Genomic DNA, 18,425 nt, shown 5'->3' on the forward strand with positions numbered 1-18,425 from the left:
AAACCCCAAATGGGATCACAAAAGGAACCCCCGAGCCAAGCACCAAACTGAGCGCTGGGGACGCCAAAGGAGGGGGACGAGAGGCAGCCCCAGAGCTCATGTGCAAAGTACATCCCAGCAGACCTTGTAGGCTAGTGGGGGGGGGGGGGGAGCCTGGGGAGGGAGAGCCTGGTGGGAAGAAGAGCCTGTGGGGGGAGGAGAGCCCGTGGGGGGGCCCCAACACCTGGGATGCCCTGGAAGCTCAGGCCCCAGCCCCAGGTGGAGCTGCCTAGGTGGGTGCCAGTTTGCCCTGCCCCAAGGAGCCGGGTGTCCTGTCCTAGCCAGGAAAGCAGGAGCTGCAGGAGCCCAGGGGTGATAGCCCCTCTGCCTCAGTCTCTCCCCGTCCCACAGCTGCAGGCCAGCCAGCACCACTGAAGGAGCCAACTCAGAGGGCCCCAGGGGAACAAAAGGGGCCCCTGCTCCAGGGGGCACCCCGAGGCCTGGAGCAGGAGTGAGCCCCCGCCTCATGGACTCTCAGCTGGAGCTCCCCCACCTGCCCACCCCTTCTCCCTGACTCTAGATCAAGTGCCCCTTTCCCCCATTGCAGGGATGCCCCCTCTCTGTCACCCCCAGATCCCACTTGCCTTCAGTCCCTCCCCGGGCCCTGGCAGCCTTTCCATCCCTGCTGACTCTGGTCCCAGGCTGGGTCTCTCCTCTCCCTCCTACCTGCTGCCCCCCACTCCATCCCAGCTGCCCCTGGCAAGTTGCTGGTGACCGCGAGGGCCGCTGGCCTTCTCTCAGGGTCCATCCTGGCCGTCCGGGCGCTGCTGGGCCCCTGCTGCACGGCTCTGCTCCCTGGGGGTTTGGGAGACCCCAGCTCCCTGCCAGCCCCTTCTCAGTCTCCTTGGCGGGGTTTTCCTGCCCTCTAACCTGGGTGTCCCTCAGGACTCGCCCTGGGCGACCCTCTCTCTGCCGGAGGGGCTCCAGCCTCCCTTTCCCTCCCTCACCCTCTGCCGGCTCACATCCCGTGCCCCACATCCGGCTCAATAGCCAGGAGACATCTTACCCTCAGAAAGAATGGAACCGTTCTTTCCAATCTAATCCTCCCCCTTCCCCAAAGTCCTTCAGCTCCCAAGGCAGAAGTCATCCTGGCTCCTTGGTCTCACCCGTTAGAGCCAACACGGCGCCACAGGCTGTGGATTTCCCCTTGCAGCCTCCCCTCCTATGTGGGGCACAGCAGTAGCTGTGTCCAACCAAGACCCCTCAATATCCCCATTGGCTCTCCGCTGCCTCCAGAAGCAGAGGAGCCTCTCTCTGGGCACTCAAGCCCTTCCTGAGCCACCTCAACGGGCCAGGACCGCCCCCCCCCCCCAGTGACCCCTCCAAGCCCTTCCTCCCTCACTGGCTCTCGGCCTTGTCTCCGGCCAGGCCCCACGCCAGGAATGCCTGCCCTCGTCCCCGCCGGCATGGGGCGCGTATACGTGGACCGGGCCGTCTGATCACCCCTATATCAGAGCAGAACCATTCTGACCCATTCCCCCGACAGACAAGTTAGTCACGCCTTCAAAAGTTCATTGGGCATGACTTTGTACCGTTGCTTTTCCACAGGGCCGCCAGCTCCGTGAGGAACCCGAGCATGGGCTCCAGAAGCCAAGTGCAGGGTCTACGGGCTCCAGAACCCAAGTACAGGGTCCAGAACCCAAGGGCAGGTTCCACAATTCCCCAACCAAGGCAAGTCCGAGGCGCTCCCGCACCCAAACAAAGGGCCAGCCAACAAGGGAAGAATCTGAGGGCTCCCTCAGGACGACACGAGCAGTTTAATAACTCCAGCTGGTTCTTACCATGGGGATGGTCCCCCAGTGCATTCTGGGACAGATTGTTCAGCGGATCCCCCCAAGGACCCCTGAAGGTTCCCCGGTCATTACAGAAGGCAAAGGGAACAGGAGCTGCCAAGGGGATTTGCATCAGGCTCATCAAGCAGTTTCGATTTGGGGCACGGGTCCCCGGGCTTGGCCGCAGCCTGCACCCTGGGGTGGGCACCACCCACCGCTCGTGAGGGGGACGCAGCGAGGGCGGGTCCTGGCCACCCGCACCCGGTTACGGCTTTCCCTAGCAGGACCCCTCAGGGCCGTGGGCGGTTGGACACATGGGGTTCTCTGCCAGGCACCCCCATCCTCCCTTTGCAATGACTTTCCCCCCACAGGACCCCCCAAGGAAGGCTCAGGCACTTGCCTGGGATATGGGGGAGGGGGTACAGCCTGAGGCTACAAAGGGGCCTACTCGGTCAGTGGCCCTTTTCCAGCCTGGAAGCAGGGGCCTGGCCCCCCCGACTACCCACATGCCTCCTGTTTTGTGTCACGGCCGCCGCTGCTGGCGTTCTCCTCGGCCGAGGGAAACAGCCCCAAGCCTGGCCCTCTGGGTGCGAGTCATGTCAGGCGAGTCACGGTCAGGGCTCAGTGCCCGCTGCTCCCAAAGAGCGCCTTCTGGCACACAGGTGAGAGGGCCGTGGCCTTGCCGAGCCCCAAGCTCGAAGGGGAGCCTTCCCCGCTGCCAGGCCCGGCCCAGAATTCTAGGGGTGGCCATGAGGAGTCCCTGGGGACGAACCAGCCAGCACCGAGGATGCTTACTGAGAAGGGGAGACGGGCCCTGTTCTCCAAGAGCCCCCAGACCAGACTCCAAACAGCCTCCGGCCACTCCCTGCCGGCCTCTCCTCGGACCCGCCTCCTCACTGTGCCCGCTGCTCTGGTGACTGTCAGGGTGGCACCCCAGAGTCATCACCGGTCCGGTCCGCCTCCACCAATCATCTGCCTGTGATCGGGGTAGAGAGAGACAAAAATCAACAACGGCGTGACTTGTTCCTGGCGGACAGAGGCCCAAATGAGAGATGAGGCTGGTTCCTCCGGCCCCTGGATTCTCTCTGGCCTCCAGGACTCCCTCTGGTCTCTGGGAACAGTGACGGTTGGTCCCCCCAAAATACCCCACTCTGAACTCCCCACCCCCAGACCTATCTGTGGGACAGAGCCAGGAGGAGCTGTCACCTCCTAAGCTGCAGTGGCAGCAGGCCACGAGAAAACAGGGTGAGCCCCTGAAAGACTGAGCCCCCAGACAGCAGGTACTGCCGGGATCTGGGAAGGGGGCAGCCACCAGGGCACATGGTGGGGAACAAATGGGTGCAGACCTACAGGACCTTGACACCCCAGGATTAAGCTGGGGCTTCTGCAGCCAGGAAGATGTGACCCAGAGAGACTGACTGGGTGGGAATGACCCAGGAGCGAGGTCCCGGGCACACAGGGAAAGGCAGGACCGGCCACAAAGGCCCAGCTCCTCTCTCCACATTGTGCCCTCCCCACAGGCCTTGCCACAGAGCGGAAGCTTCCAGGCAGCCGGGGAGGGAGATAGGAAGGCAGGGCTGAGGGGAGGAGTGGAGTCAGATCCTGGGGGCCTCAGGGGGCTCATGGGGGGCTTCCTGGCCCACCGGCACATTAGGGAAATGACTGTGTTCCAAGCATCAGAGTAGACACTGCAGGCAGGGCCCAGCCAGGAGGCTGGGACAAGGGGCGGCCTTGCTCCAGCCCCAAGAGTCATAGGAAAAAGAAGGGGCCATGGGCACAGATGGGTCCTGGAGGTCATAGGGAAGGGGCCACGGGCACAGATGAGTCCTGGAGGTCATAGGGAAGGGGCTACGGGCACTGACGGTTCCCTGGAGGTCATAGGGAAGGGGCCACGGGCACAGATGAGTCCTGGAGGTCATAGGGAAGGGGCTATGGGCACTGACGGTTCCCTGGAGGTCATAGGGAAGGGGCCCCATGTACAGACACAACCGCAGCTCCTCCTTCTGGGGGGCCCCCATTTGCTGGGCTATGGCCAGCCAAGTGGGGGTCTGTGAGGAATGGAGAACCCAGGGATTTCCAGAAAGCTAGGAGAGACTTCTGCTGAGCCAGACTTGGGGAACTCTCTTCAGCAACGTGACGGGCCCGAGGCGATCCTGAGGGGCCATCGGCAGTGGAGGGGACCCGGCTCCCTCCGCTCGGGTTCCCCTTTTGTTCTGATCCCTTCCCAGCACGGGGGAGGGGGGAGGGGGAGAGAGAGAATGTGGAAATCCAGATTGGACACAAACAAATATCGAAGAGGCTCTTCCCGTGTGATTGGGGAAAACCACTCAAGTGCCAAAAAGCCCCAAAGGCCCAGACGGCAGCTGGGGGTGAAGAGGAGGGTCCGGCATCTGGCCTGAAGCACAGAAATATGAGCTGTTTCCAGAGGCGGCAGCCAGGCGGGGTTGGGACGAGGGCCTTAGAGAGACTCGGGGTGCTGGGTGTGACCCGGCCAAAGGTCCCGCGCAGGGCCCTGGCAAGGAGGAGACGGGAGGCCTCGTCTGGGGCGCCGAGGGCCGGGACGCCGCGCGCTCAGTGGCCAGCTCCTGCTCAGATGCCCCTTCCCCCCTTCACCAATGGGCTCAATCATCCCTCCCCTAAAGTGAAGCTCCCCAAGGGCAGGAACGGCTCCACCTCCCCAGGGCCCAGCCAAGCAGCCGCTCCCTGAGCTCTGAATCCCCAAGACAAGGAGTGAGAGAAGGGGGGTGGGCTCTGCCCGTGAGCCCTTCCGGAGAAGCTTGGGGGCCTGCTGGGACTGGCCAGCAGGGGATGAAGGGGGAGGCTGGGCCGGAGGGAGGGAGACAAGCGTGAGGGGCCTGCGGGGGTCTCCCAGCCCCCTCCTTGCCAGACAATAACCTGGAAAAGGCAGGTAAGCTAACAGAAATCGAGGGATGGGGACATGGGCTGGGCTGGGCAGCATGGTGGAAGGCGCCTCCCCTAAGCCTCAGCTCTCCTGTCTGTAAAGTAGGGATAAATCTGTAGGACTTGCTTCACAGGGCTGGTCTGGGGCTCAATAAGGCGTCTTGAGTGCTCTAAGGCTGGCCGGAAAAGTCAGCGCTAACCGAAGCGCTGGGGCCGCGATTCGAGTCCCGACTCCCTGGCTTCCGGAGACATCCCTAGACAGCTCCCCGCGGAAAAGAGCTTGGGAGTCGGTTGCGGTTAAGCCGGTCCCTGGGAAGATCCGCAGGAAGCCGAGTCGATGCCGGAGGGGAGATGGGGGCGCCGGAAGGCCGGGGGACACGCCCAGGCTGCCTAGGAGACGGCTCCCCGGGCTGCAGCCAACCTACCTGTGGAAGACGGGTGCGAGGGACGAGGGAGCTGCTCAGCGTCCTTCGCTCCGAGGCTCGCTCTGAGCCCGGCCCAAGGAGGGACCCCTTCCCCGCGCTGCCCTTCGGCTATTTCCCGGTTCGGTGGGAGGAGCCGGCCGCCAGGGTTCCCGCCTCCGTGGGTGCGCGCGGGGGCCGCCCCCTCGGCGCCGGCGTCCAGCCTTTGGCTCACGGCTTCAGCGGCAGCCCCGCGTGTCTCTTCTGGTGCTCATTGAGGTTGGAGCGGTGGCTGAAGGGCTTGCCGCACACGCCGCACTTGTAGGGCCTCTCCCCGGTGTGGATCCGCCGGTGGCTGATGAGCTCCGAGTTGCGGACGAAGGCCTTCCCGCACTGGCTGCACACGAAGGGCTTCTCCCCGGAATGTAGCCTCTGGTGCTGCCTCAGCTCGGAGCTCCCGCGGAAGGTCTTGCCGCACTCGTTGCACGCGTAGGGCCTCTCGCCCGTGTGAATGCGCTGGTGGTGGACCAGGCCGGAGCTGCCCTTGAAAGTCTTGCCGCACTCGGCGCACTCGTAGGGCTTCTCCCCGGTGTGGATCCTCTGGTGGCTGATGAGGTTCGACCGCTGGCTGAAGGCCTTCCCGCACTCGGGGCACTCGTGCGGCTTCTCCCCCGTGTGGATCCTCTGGTGCTCCGTGAGGTTGGAGATCAGGATGAAGGCCTTCCCGCACTCGGGGCACTCGAAGGGCCGCTCCCCGGTGTGGATGCGCTGGTGCTGGATGAGCTGCGAGCTCTCGCGGAAGGTCTTCCCACACTCGTGGCAGGGGTAGGGCTTCTCGCCGGTGTGGATGCGCTGGTGCTGCCGCAGGCCCGAGCTCCTCATGAAGGCCTTCCCGCACTGGCGGCACTCGTGGGGCTTCTCCCCCGTGTGGATCTTGAGGTGCTCGATGAGGTTGGAGCTCTGGCTGAAGGCCTTCCCGCACTCGTTGCACTCGTGCGGCCGCTCCCCGGTGTGGATGCGCTGGTGCTCGATGAAGTTGGAGTTCCAGTTGAAGGCCTTCCCGCACTCATTGCACTGGTAGGGCTTCTCGCCGGTGTGGATCCTCTGGTGCTGGATGAGCGTGGTGCTCCTGCCAAAGGACTTCCCGCACTCGTGGCACTGGTAGGGCTTCTCACCGGTGTGGATCTTCTGGTGGTGGATGAGCTGTGAGTGCGCCCGGAAGGCCTTCCCGCACTCCCCGCACTCGTAGGGCTTCTCCCCTGTGTGGATCCTCTGGTGCTGGATCAGGTTGGAGCTCCAGGCGAAGGCTTTCCCGCACTCGCGGCACGGGTAGGGCTTCTCGCCGGTGTGGACTCTCTGGTGCTGGAGCAGGTAGGAGCTCTGGCTGAACACCTTCCCGCACTCGTCGCACCTGCAGGGCTTCTCCCCCGTGTGGAGCTTCTGGTGCTTGGTCAGCTCAGCCCCCGCCTTAAAGCTCTGATTGCACAGCTCGCACACGTGGGGTCTGGCTACCGCAGGCCCGCGTCTGTGGGCGACCTGACCCGACTCCCCGCCCTGCCCGAGGTGGGCCCGCGCTTTCTCAGCCCTCTTGGGGGGAGGCTTCCTGAAATCTCTTTCCAAAGACGGGGACCTCTTCAGCTCCTCCTCCAGGAAGGGCCCCCGCTGCCTTTCTGGACCCCCCAGACGATCCCAGGCTCCTCTGCGCTGCACCCCCTGGGAAGCCTCCCACCTTCCTGCCTGTGACTCTCCTTCGGACACTTCCTGCTTGGGAGCCCATTTCTGGTCCTTGGTCTCCGTCCCACAACCTGAAAGTAGAAACAGAAACGGCCAATGTTTCTTTGGCCCGTGTTGGGGCCATGCTGAAGCACAAAGGGCAATGACGCCCGGGAGAGGAGGGTGATGGGCTGGGGTGTTCACCCGGGGAACCCTGGAATGGAGGCATCTGAGGCACACAAGAGGGAAAGGGTCACAGGGGCCAGCGGCCCTCAGAAAGGAGAGGGGACAAAGGGGCCCCGGCAGTGGCTCCACTGAGGGGCATCCCCCTTCCTCCCTCACCCACCTGCGCTCCTGTCTCCAGGCAGGTCCAGAGCCCCCGGCTTCTCCCCTCCTTCCTGACTGATGGTCACCTCAGAGATGGGAACTGGAAATTAGGCGAAAAACAAGAGAGAGCACAAGGACTTGTGTGTGCTTTGTCCACCACAGCTCAAAGGCCCCGGGGGTAGGGCTCGTAGGAAGAAGCTCATTGTACACATCAGCCCCTGACCAAGGGCTGACCAGCAGCCTGGAGCTGCTGGACCAGAGAGGACACCAGAGATCGGAGCCGAAGGGGGCCCTCCGCCGTGGGGCTGAGCTACAGGGAGGAGGCAACCACCCACTACCCAGCTGCCAACTCTCTCCTCCTGGACACCCTGGGCCAGGCCCCTCCCGCAAACACCGGCACCGAGGCGGGGGGAGGGGAAGGGGGGGGGGAGGGGGGGGGGGGGGGGGGAAGGGGGGAAGGGGGGGGAGTTAGGGGAGCCTGGTCTTCCCCACTGTTTCCGGCCTGGCCAGGCCCCGGAAGCTGGGCCCGGCAGTGAGCCTCAGCCAGAGGACTGTCACTAAGGGCATGTCTCACCTCTTAGGCCTGGCGCCATCGACCTCGGGGTGCAAGGACCCCCTTGGGTCAGTGCGGGAGGCCCCTGGGAAGCAGCCTCAGTAGGGCCGGTCCTCCCAGGGAAGGAGAGGCGTGCTACTGTGCTAGCCACGCCCACCCAGCCAGTGAAGAGTAGCAGGAAACCTGGCCCCGCCCTGAAGGAGGAGCCTGAGGCGTGGCCCCGCCCTAACCTGGAGGAGGAGTCTGCGGCGTGGCCCCGCCCTAACCTGGTGGACTCTGCAACCCCGCCCTAGTCCCGGCTGCTCCCCGATCCTCCAGCCTCCCAGTTGTGGATCCTCGGCTATTAATCAAAATCAATGAATTCAGCACCTGGTAGGAGGCAGGGAGGTGCCCCCCGTCCCCGGCAGCCTCCGATTCTTTGTAGCGATGTGAACAAAGTCCCTGCGCCTCTGTCTGCCTTGGTTTCCTTGGTTCCACTTAGCACGGAGCCTGGCACACAGTAGGTGCTCCATGGAGGCCCGTGCAGCCCGGGAGGGGAGGTTGGGGCTCTGGAACAAGGGGCTGAGGGCAGAAGTGACCCACGTACCTGGAGGGCGTCCCAGGAGATGGCCCAGCTGCCCGGGAGAACTGGGCCACGGGGAGGCCACGCAGCTGCCACTGACCCTGGCGTCCGGCTGAGACACCTCGGGGATCTCCTCCACCTGCGCCTTCTCCCCACGTGCACCGACCGCGACCTGGAGACCAAGAAGGCGGGGATGTGGGGCGGGGCTCTTTGGGGCTCAGTGCAGCCCCCCTCCCGCACTGTCTCAGCCCCAGCATCCCGCACCTGCAGGCCCTCCACCAGGCTCACAGCCTCCTCGCCAGTCTCAGGACACTGCTCTCGCACCCAGGCCTGGATCTCTGGGGGCAGGACGCTCAGGAATTGCTCCAGCACCAGCAGCTCCAGCATCTGCTCCTTGCTGAGGCTCTCGGGGCGCAGCCACCTCCAGCACAGCTCCCGCAGCCGCCCCAGAGCCTCGCGGGGACCCGCTGCCTCCTGGTAGCGGAAGGTCCGGAAGAGCCGGCGGCAAGTCTCAGGGCCCCAGGCCGGGGCCTCCTGCTTCCAGGGACCCCAGGGGGCAGTCTGGGGGTCCTGGGGGGCTGTGGCCCCCCACCCTGTAGACATGATCCTTCCCGGAGGCAGCGGAGGCTCTGGCACAGCAAGCCTGAAGAGACAGGGAGAAATGTAAGGTTACTGGTGGCTCCCGGAGGGGAGGGGGGAGCAGCTGGGAGAAATGTGCAGAGACAGAGAGATAAAGAGATGCAGAGGCAGAGATAGGGAAATGCAGGGATAGAGATTAAGAGATAGGGAGGTGAGGGATGAGGAGATGCAGAGATAGCGATGCACAGACAGATAAAGAGATGCAGAAAGATAACAGAGGCAGAGACTAGGAGATACAGAGACCTGCAGAATTAGGGAGCGGGAGAAACAGATAAAGAGATGAGATGCAGAGACAGAGGCAGAGTCAGGTCCAGAAATAGGGAGATGCAGAGACAGGGATACACAAAGATGGAGAGATAAGAGCTGCAGAGAAAGGAGGCTGCACAAACAGATGCAGAGACAGGGAGGCACAGAGATGTGCAGAGATGGGAAGATGCAGACAGAAAGAGATGTAGAGACAAGGATGCACAGAGATGGGGAGATGCAGAGACAGTCAGAGGAGCCCCCGCCCCCTCTCGCGCTTTCCTCACCTCAATTTTTCCTCTCCGCGCCGCCCGGAAGTCTCTCCTCCTGAGCCCCGCCTCTTGGTGACATCACTTCATGTTCTAGCGCCGTTGTCGGCCCCCATCTCCCCCTCTCCCGCTGTCCCCGTCCCGAGCCGCTCTGGGCGGTCGGGAGGACCAAATGTCTCGAATCCTCCAGCCCTGGCGTGGAGGCTTTTGGGGAGAGGAGGTGCACCCACCCCCCCGCTTCCCTCCCCGGGGCCGAGCACCTGGGGGGCGGGGGCGGGGCTGCCCTTGACTCTCCTGCCTCCCTTTCCCTCCAGTCCCAAGCCGACTGCCTCCCTTCCTCCCCGGGTCTCGCCCCCGGCTCGCCGCGCTTCTTGCTTTCTTCTCCGGGGCTTGGGCAGAGAAGCCTGCGGGGGGGAGGGGGGGGCGCTGCCGCCTCCCCCCCAGCAAGTCCAGGGCCTTGACCTTCCCTGGGAAGGTGCGCCCGCCATCCTCCCCGCGCCAGGGAGGGGTCCTGGCCCCCAGCACAAGGCAAACGGGAGGCCTCACTCCAGGCCGCCCAGAAGGGCTCGCCGGGCCAGCTTCTCCCCAAAGACTTTCCGGGGGGTGCCTCAGGGACAGACCCGCTTGTGGCCCCTCGCCGACCCCCACCAGGGACGTGCTTGTAGCCCTGCCCTACAGAGCCAGGGGAGTGTGTCGGACTTCCAGAGACGACGCCCATTTGGTGGCTTTTTTGCTGAGGCAGTTGGGGTTAAGTGACTTACAGGGTCACACAGCCAGGAAGTGTAAGTGTCTGAGGCCAGATTTGAACTGAGGGCCTCCCGACTTCAGGGCTGGTGGCTATTTTAAACCAAACTTGCTTTCTTTCCCTCTGGATTTGGTTAGTGTCGGGTAGAAATGCTGTGGAGTTCTGGAGGCTTAGTTGGGGGTTTTTTCCGTTTTATCTTATTTTGATAACAGCTTTTTCTTTTCAAAACATGCAAAGATCATTGTCAACATTTCCCCTTGCAAAACCCTGCGATCCCAATTATTCTCCCTCCCGCTTCCTCTAGAAGGGAAGTGATCCAAAATAGGTTAAACACGTGCAGTTCTTCCAAACATTTCCATAATTATCCTGCTGCACAGGAAAAATCAGGTGAGAAAGGAGAAAGAAAACAACATGCAAGCGAACAACAAAAGAGTGAAAATGCTGTCTTGTGCTCCACCTTGAGTTCCCACCCTTCTCTCTCCCGGTGCAGAGGACTCTCCATCGGAACTGGCTTGAGTTGTCTCATTGTTGAAAAGAGCCAAGTCCATCAGAGCTGGTCATTACACAATCTTGTTGTTGCCATGTACAATGATCTCCTGGTCCTGCTCATTTCACGCAGCATCAATTCATGTAAGTCTCTCCAGGCCTTTCTGAAATCATCCTGCTGGTCATTTCTTTTTTCTTTTTTTATAAAGCTTTTTATTTTTAAAACATATGCACGGATATTTTGACAACATTGACCCTTGCATAGCCTTGTGTTGCAGATTTTCCCCTCCTTCCCCCACTCTCTCCCCAGATGGCAAGCAATTCAATATATGTTATACATGTTAAAATAGATGTTAAATCCAATATGTGTAAACATATTTATACAATTCTCTTGTGGTACAAGAGAAATCAGAGCAAAAAAGAGAAAGTAAATGAGTAAGAAAAAATGCAAGTGAACAACAACAAAAAGAGTGAAAATGCTACATTGCGATCCACACTCAGTTCCCAAGTCTTCTCTCTGGGTGTCAATGGCTCTCTTCATCACAAGAGCATTGGAACTGGCCTGAATCATCTCAATGTTGAAGACAGCCACGTTCATTAGAATTGATCGTCATATAGTCTTGTTTGCTATATACAATGATCTCCTGGTTCTGCTCATTTCCCTCAGCAGCAGTTCGTGTAAGTCTCTCCAGGTCTTTCTGAAATCATCCCGTTGGTCATTTCTTACAGAACAATAATATTCCATAACATTCAGATTCAGCCATTCTCCAATTGATGGGCATCCATTTAATTTCCAGTTTCTGGCCACTACCAAGAGGGCTGCCACAAACATTTTTGTACCTGTGGCTTCCTTTCTCTCCTTTAAGATCTGTTTGGGGTATAAGCCCAGTAGAAACACTGCTGGATCAAAGGGGATGCACAATTTGGTAACTTTTTGAGCATAGTTCTAAATTGCTCTCCAGAAGGCTTGGATCAGTTCACAGTTCCATCAACAATGCATCAGTGTCCCGGTTTTCCTGCATCCCCTCCAACATTCATCATTATCTTTTCCTGTTATCTTGGCCAATCTGAGAGGTGTGTAGTGGTATCTCAGAGTTATCTTAATTTGTATTTCTCTGATCAATAATGATTTAGAGCACCTTATATGATTAGAAATGGTTTTAATTTCTTCATCTGAAAATTGTTCATAAACTTTGACCATTTATCAATTGGAGAATGGCTTGGATTCTTATAAATTTCAGTCAATTATCATTTCTTATAGTACAATAATATCCCATTACCTTCACTTATCACAATTTATTCAATCATTCCCCAGCTATTGTGCATCCCCTCAGTTTCCAGCTCCTTGCCATCACAGAAAGGCCTGCCACAAACATTTTTGCGCATGTGGATCCCTTTGCCTAAAGCACAGGAATGACCATGTAATTCCTCCCACTCCATTAAGTAAAGTAGCTCTCTATCACCTCCAGGAACCAAAGACCGAATCCGAATCCTCTGCTTGGCATTCGAAGTCCTTCCTGACCTTTTCAGTCTTCTGATCCCTTCTCCTTTCCCTGGCCTCCAACTCTCTGATTCAGTCACACTGGCCTTCGTGCTGTTCCTCACCCATAGACTCCTTTTCTCCAGCCAGCTGTCCCTCATGCCCAGAACACTCTCCATCTTGGTCTCTTGATTTCCCCGGTCAACTTCAGAATCCAGCTAAAATCTCACCTTGTGCAGGAAGCCCTTCCTAGTCTCTCTTAGTTCCAGTGCCTTCTCTCAGGGAATTCTCTCTCATGTATCCTGCCTCTTATTTGTCTCTCTGCTTGCCTTCCCTTATGAGCGCGGGAGCTCCTCAAAAGCAGGAACTGTGTTTTCCTTTTTCTTTATTTCCTCAACACATAGTACGGTGCCTGACACACAAGAGACTATTAATAAATGCTTATTGAGTTACTATTGAGTGGCTGCCTTACTTGGATGCCCATCTGTGACCCTCCCCATTTTCCCTGCCATCTGAGACCTTGCCCATGCCATGCATATCACCAAACTCTATCAGGTATCTGTGAACCTGACATCAGTTTGTCATCTAGCAATCCATCATCAACCTCCTTAGAAAGAGGTTGTTGGCATGAGTGGGATCCCTATGGGGCTAGGGTTCTGCAGGTCCCGGGTGCCTCCTTCCCTTCCTAGCTTATTTTCATCATCTGTGAAGGGGGAGGCTCTGGTCATCCTGCTCCAACACGCACATCTGCCTCAGTATCCTGGCAGGCAAGTCCTGGGTGGCCACGCCCCACAGGGCAGAGTCCCCAGAACCCCTCCTCTGGGAGCTTCCATTGCTGATCTCAGCACCACGGCCAGAGCCCACCTCAGCCTGTTCCTTAAGCGGCACTTTTCCAGTCTGGACGCTAAGCTGTACTAAGCAAAGACAACGTCCCTCCAGTTCAAGGAGCATACCTGAAACATCAGCTCAAGCATGGCAAGAGGAAGAAAAAGAGAGCAGAAGCACAATGGAGGAAGGACGAGACACTGGGAATAACCGGAGGAAGCAACGAGAAGGAGACTCCTGGAGGAAGCAATGAGGAGACTCCTGGAGAAGGTAACAAGGCCCCTCCCAGAGGAAATAACAAGAAGGAGCCTCCCTAAGGAAGGAATGAGAAGGAGCCTCCCAGAGGAGGCTACCATCAGTGAATCTCAAGAGTCAACTGCAGAGTCCAATGGCAAAGACACCGAGAGAGGGTGCTCCAGGCAGGGGGACACTGGGCCAAGGGCAAAGGGACACGAGGCCAGAATCGGAATGGTGAGGTGGTCGGAACTTGGAGTGCATGAAACTGAGATTCGTTTGGAAAGGTGATTGGGAGGCAGATCGGAGGGCCGAGGAGCAATCCTCCCTTTGAGCCCGGAGGCACAAGGGAATTGTTGAAGGAGGCTTCTGGACATGCAAAGCTGGTCATGGTCTGATTTGTGCCTTAGAAAGACCAGGTGGGGCTGTGTGAAGGGTCAGAAGCAGAGAGAGCAAACAGGAGGCTGAGCCTTAATCCAGAAGGCTGGGTGGCAGTGGAGAAAAAAGGACAGAACAAGGAGAGCTGTGGAAGCTGAATGAGCAAGGCTGAGAGGCCTTCATAATGTACAGGGGGTGAGCTACTATAAATGAAGGTGGAGAATCATTCGTTGCTCATGTTCACATGGGAGCATGCAGAAGATGAGCAAGCTCATTCGCTGGCTTGGGATGAAATCTGAGCCTCCATTGGTAGGCAGACTCCCGCCCAGCCGAGCCTCCACCACGTCCCAGCTCCTTTGGCCAGGTTGGCCTAAGATGATGGCAGCAGTTTCCATCCTCGTCATGCCAGAGACCTATGGAACTGCCTGATCTTGGAGGGGTCAAGGCGCCCTTCAGTGCAACATGGCAGCAACCGTGGTAGGGTGAGCTGGAACGGACTCTGCAGTCCATCTGAATTTCCACTCAGTGTCAGAGATGCACATCACCAAACTCCCTCAGGTATCTATAAACCTGCCAGCAGTTTGTCGTCTATCAATAAATCCAGTGTCATCCACCTCTCAGGTTATAAATCTCAGATTGAATAACCTTTCATTTATCTGCAAATCTCCCCATTTATCACCCATCTATTCATCTGCCATCTGGTTGTCTCTCTGTGCTTCTGTCTCTCTCCTTCTCTACCCATTTAAGTTTCTTATGAAAGTCTTTTCCATCCAAGACCTCCTCAGCTTGTCAGTGAGGTTGCTGTCACCTGAATGAAGAACAGGAAGGACACCTTAATTTCAGAATGATGAAATTATTCTGGAAACCGTGGGACAGTTGTTGCCCTTAAGAAACTTCCATGTAACTGGTAAGGAGAGTTAGGGTTAGGGTCAGCAGAGGCAGACTTCTTTCTCATACCTGGTGAGTCATACCTACAGGGGGTCCAGGTGGCCTCGAAGACCCTCCAGAATCTCAGGAGAGAGCCGAGATTTGGCAAGGAGAGATGGTGGGAGCCCGGGCAGGCAGCTGGGGGGGGGGGGGATATGGGAAATGGAAATGAATGGGACCACTTATGGGTTGGTATAGGTCTGATGGGGAAAGAGACAGCTGTTAGTCTAAGATGGGGTGAAAGGGGATCTGGGGGAGGTGTCAGGGAGCAAAGGGTATCTTTCCAGCAGGAAAGGATGGGGATTTGGATGTAGCCATCATTCAGGCTTATTTTTTACTTTACTACTTTATTACAAAGGAAAGCTCAAGTTGGGGGGGGGGGAATGGGGCAGACAACAGATCCCCAGGGTCCTGAGAGGCTGAGAGCAGCTCCTGGGAGAGATCAATAAGGGAAAATGTTCCTGGAGCACAATCCTAAAAGAAATGGTTTCTATTCCCCCACAAAAGGGTCCCCTGCTTCTCTGTTCATTGGCCCCCAGCTTTCCATTCCCCTGTAGGTAGCACCTTTGTTTCAGGAAGGATCACATGCCATCCCCCATTTCTGGGATACTGCATGGGGGATATCTACACCTCAAGTGCTCATACCTGGTAGGACTAGGCCAGACCACTGCTGGGACTGTTTCCTCCTCTGTCTCTACCCTTCTATGCCCTTCATTTTTCCTGAAAGTATATCTAGCTGGGCAACTCCTCCAATAACAAAAACTCCCCACTCTTCTCTAGTCTGGAAATTCAAGATTTAATTTCAGCTCCAAAATGGGCTTCTGGATATTCTGTAAGGACTGAACCCTCACACTCAGTGCTCTCCCTGGGCTTCTCTCCCTGCTGAATTCTCTGTTTCCCAACGGCCGCAGGCATTTCCACGTTGGGAGCAGTCCTGGTTTTCTGCCCAGTGTAAATCCTCTCATGTTTTATAAGGCACGGGCCCCTCATGAAGGCTTTCCCAGTCACTCCCTTCAAAGGGGTCTCTGTTCTGTGAGAACTTTCTGATGCTGGATCACGGGGATCACGGCTGGGCTCACCTGAAGGTCCTTGGTTCTCTAGGACTGAAGCAGGAGGAGCATCACGGAACTGAAAGAAACCAAGAAAGTCGAAGTATCCATACAGGTCAGGGACAAGTAAGGAAAGGAGAAGAGAAGGATGTCTGAACCTGGAAGAGAGTGAATGAGCCAGCCAAAGGTACAATGGTAGCTTGTTCCCCAAGCTTGATTCTGCAGTCACATGGCCTGCTTGCTTCAAGGAAACAGTGTCAGGAAGTTCCAGATAAGAGTCCAAGGGTGGGGTGGGGACCATGGAGAAGAAGGTCGATCTGTCCGATCTGTCCGATCCCCTTGTTCTTCCAGAGGCAGAAAGTGAGATCCAATGATCCACCAACCAATCAATCAGCCCTGGCTTAATACCTGTGTTCTGAGCACTAGGAATACAAATATGGTCAAGAAGAAGCACAGTGAATAGAGTACTTGCTTGATTCAATAAGACCCAAGTTCAAAGTCAGCCTCAGCTACTATATTTTGTATGACCCTGAGCAAGTCACATAGCTTCTGTCTACTTCAGGTTCTTCGATTGTAAAATGGGATAACAGCAACTCCCTCCTAGAGTTGTTGTGAAGCTCAGGAGGAGCATATCTGTAAAATGCTTAGCGCAGGGCATGGCACATGGTAGGCACTCAGTGCATGTCCCTTTTCTCCCATTTTGAACGTCCCCGAGCCCCAGTTTCCCCCATCAGTCCTCATAGTCAACAAGACCTAGGTAGCCTTGGGATTAAAGGGAAAGGTGTGAAAAGGGGGAGGAAGGAATAGAGCCCTCAGGATGACGGGCCATGCAGCCAGAGCGCCAGCGTAGAGCCCGGCTAAGTGCCGAGAATGGGGGGAAATATGGTCAGCAAAGTCCAGCAGGTGAGCCCGAGGCAGGGGGAAGAGCCCTCCGAGGGAGTGCCTGTTAGCAGCTTGCAGCAGGTGGGAGCGGCTGCCGGCCCCGGGTCCCAGCACCCTGCGCTCCCCCTTGGAGCAGGTGGGAGGGAGAGAGTGGCTGCCAGCCCCGGGACCGGCGCCCCGCGATCTCAGAGCCCTCCTGACTTACAGCTCGGAAACCTTCTTGGGACTCGGCAAGTAGCGCTTGCTCACAGGTGAGCAAGCACAGGCGGCAAGGAAGGCTGCAGGGTAGGAAGAAGGCTGTGATGGGGGAAAGCCAGTGCTGAAGGCAAGTCCCGAAGGAGCCCAGGGTCCCCGGCCTGGTGGGGGCCCTTTCCAGGGGCTATTTTCCACAGGCTCCAAAGGGTTTTACTGGGAGATGCCCCCGCCTCCCAACACTCATTGCAATGGACTCTTACAGAAACTATGGAAACGGCTGCATCTCTTGGAGGCTTCTGGGAAGTCGGGCAGAAGCAGGGTAAGGGCACTTCCCAAGGATCGCACATGATTACAAGGCTGACCTCTGCTCTGGACCTGAGAAAAAGATTGGCTTTCAATCGCTTAATCTCGTTTGCCTCAGTTTCCTTCTCTGTAATGGAGAAAGAGATGGCAAAGCGCTCCAGCAGCTTTGCCAAGAAAAGCCCCAAAGGGAGCCCAGAGTGGCTCCGACTCTCATGTGGACCCTAAATGCCGCAGTGATGAGGGGGTCTGAGGGTTTGGGACAGCCGCCCCGTCTCAGGAATGGCAGCCTGGGAGCGCAGTACTTCTAAGGAGAAACCTGGCCCTGGATTCGAACCCTGGCTGGCTGGAAAATCGCTGTGACCTCTAGGCAATCTTGTCCCAGTCTCCTCAAAGGAACTCGCTGTCTTTTGTCCCAAACTCTCCCCTTTCCACAGGCTCCATTTGAACTCAGTCCTTCTGACTTCAGGATGGGCAAACTAAGGGAAGATGGCAGGTGAAATGGCCCAGTCCTGCCTGGGATGTGGGGCTCTGGGCAGCCTGGTCCCTTCCCTCTTCCCCCCCTCCCCCTCCCCCCAGTGGTAGACTGGATGGGAGTGCCTTCCCACCAAGGCCTCAGGACTTCAGGCTCACTGGAGAGTAAGTCAGGACCTCCATCACCGTAGCCCCAGCGGCCAGTCCTGCAGACGAGGTCCCAACATCCATCTTCACCATCTGGGCTCGCCCCCAAATCCTGCGCTGGCGCTCCTCTGTGGCTGGGGTCTCTCTGTGAAGGGGTGCTCTGGAGGCCCCCAAGGAAGTGCTCCCCGGCCTCCCAGGAGCTCAGCATCCCCGGCTGCCCTGGTTCTTCATCTAAAAGTCCAGTCTCAACAGCAAAGGGTGAAGACTGGCAACAATCCGTCAGGGGCTCTGGGCGGCCCCACGTTCGGCCTGTCCCCCACTTAGTCAGGACAGGCCCAGCAGAGGCTTTCCCTTCCCCTCCTCCCTTCTGACAATCATAGGGAGTGGCCCCCAAAAGAACACTATCAATAAATGTGCATGTATTAGGTATCCACTGCTGGGTGGGCATACAGTAAGCATTTAATATAGGCTTGTGGGCTGCCCGAGTGACTGACTCCAATGTACAAGGCCCGGGAGAATGGTTTGGAGAAGGGGGACCAAAAAGGCAGCCCCGTGCCCTCAGGAGGAAGGGAGGAAGAATGCTAGGCCAATCGTGCCCGGGGTGGGGGCGCTGCCACAGAGAAACAGGGAGATCTGGGGGGTCCCTTGAGCCCAGGGAAGAGCAGGGGAGGGGGCCCCCTCCCCACTCTTATCACTAAGGACTTCTGGGGCACCAAGCTCCTTTTGGTGCATCTGGCCTGGGGAACCCCCCCCCCAGGAGTTCCTAGAGCTGGAGCCCCCAGGCCCCCACACAAGGACCCACAGTTAGCCACCCCCAACTCCCCAAAGAAAAGACTGCTCCTGGACCCATCGAGCCTGGCACTCGGCAGGCGCTTCATAAATAC

At 57.9% G+C, this 18,425-nt stretch overlaps 1 protein-coding gene across 1 annotated transcript; it reads right to left on the reverse strand.

The window, feature by feature from the left end:
- Nucleotides 1–1,779: 1,779 nt before the first annotated feature.
- Nucleotides 1,780–9,494, reverse strand: ZNF497 (zinc finger protein 497). The gene is made up of 6 exons (XM_031964122.1): nt 9,438–9,494; nt 8,533–8,911; nt 8,293–8,440; nt 7,173–7,253; nt 5,138–6,918; nt 1,780–2,787 (listed from the first exon to the last, which is right to left on the reverse strand). Exons 2-5 carry the CDS (start codon nt 8,869–8,871, stop codon nt 5,345–5,347), a joined length of 2,142 nt encoding a protein of 713 aa, XP_031819982.1. The 5' UTR covers nt 8,872–8,911; nt 9,438–9,494; the 3' UTR covers nt 1,780–2,787; nt 5,138–5,344.
- Between the last annotated feature and the right edge of the window lie 8,931 nt (nt 9,495–18,425).

Source organism: Sarcophilus harrisii, chromosome 3 (assembly GCF_902635505.1).
Source record: "Sarcophilus harrisii chromosome 3, mSarHar1.11, whole genome shotgun sequence".
In the NCBI taxonomy this organism is placed as follows: Eukaryota; Metazoa; Chordata; class Mammalia; order Dasyuromorphia; family Dasyuridae; genus Sarcophilus; species Sarcophilus harrisii.

What these genes read in the sequence shown, in the direction of transcription:
- ZNF497 (XM_031964122.1), bottom strand. Translation starts at nt 8,871, where the DNA reads ATGTCTACAGGGTGGGGGGCCACAGCCCCCCAGGACCCCCAGACTGCC. An exon ending in GCCTGGTGGAGGGCCTGCAG is followed by an intron (nt 8,441 to 8,532) that starts GTGCGGGATGCT and finishes CTTGGTCTCCAG; the next exon opens with GTCGCGGTCGGTGCACGTGG. An exon ending in TCTCCTGGGACGCCCTCCAG is followed by an intron (nt 7,254 to 8,292) that starts GTACGTGGGTCA and finishes CCTAATTTCCAG; the next exon opens with TTCCCATCTCTGAGGTGACC.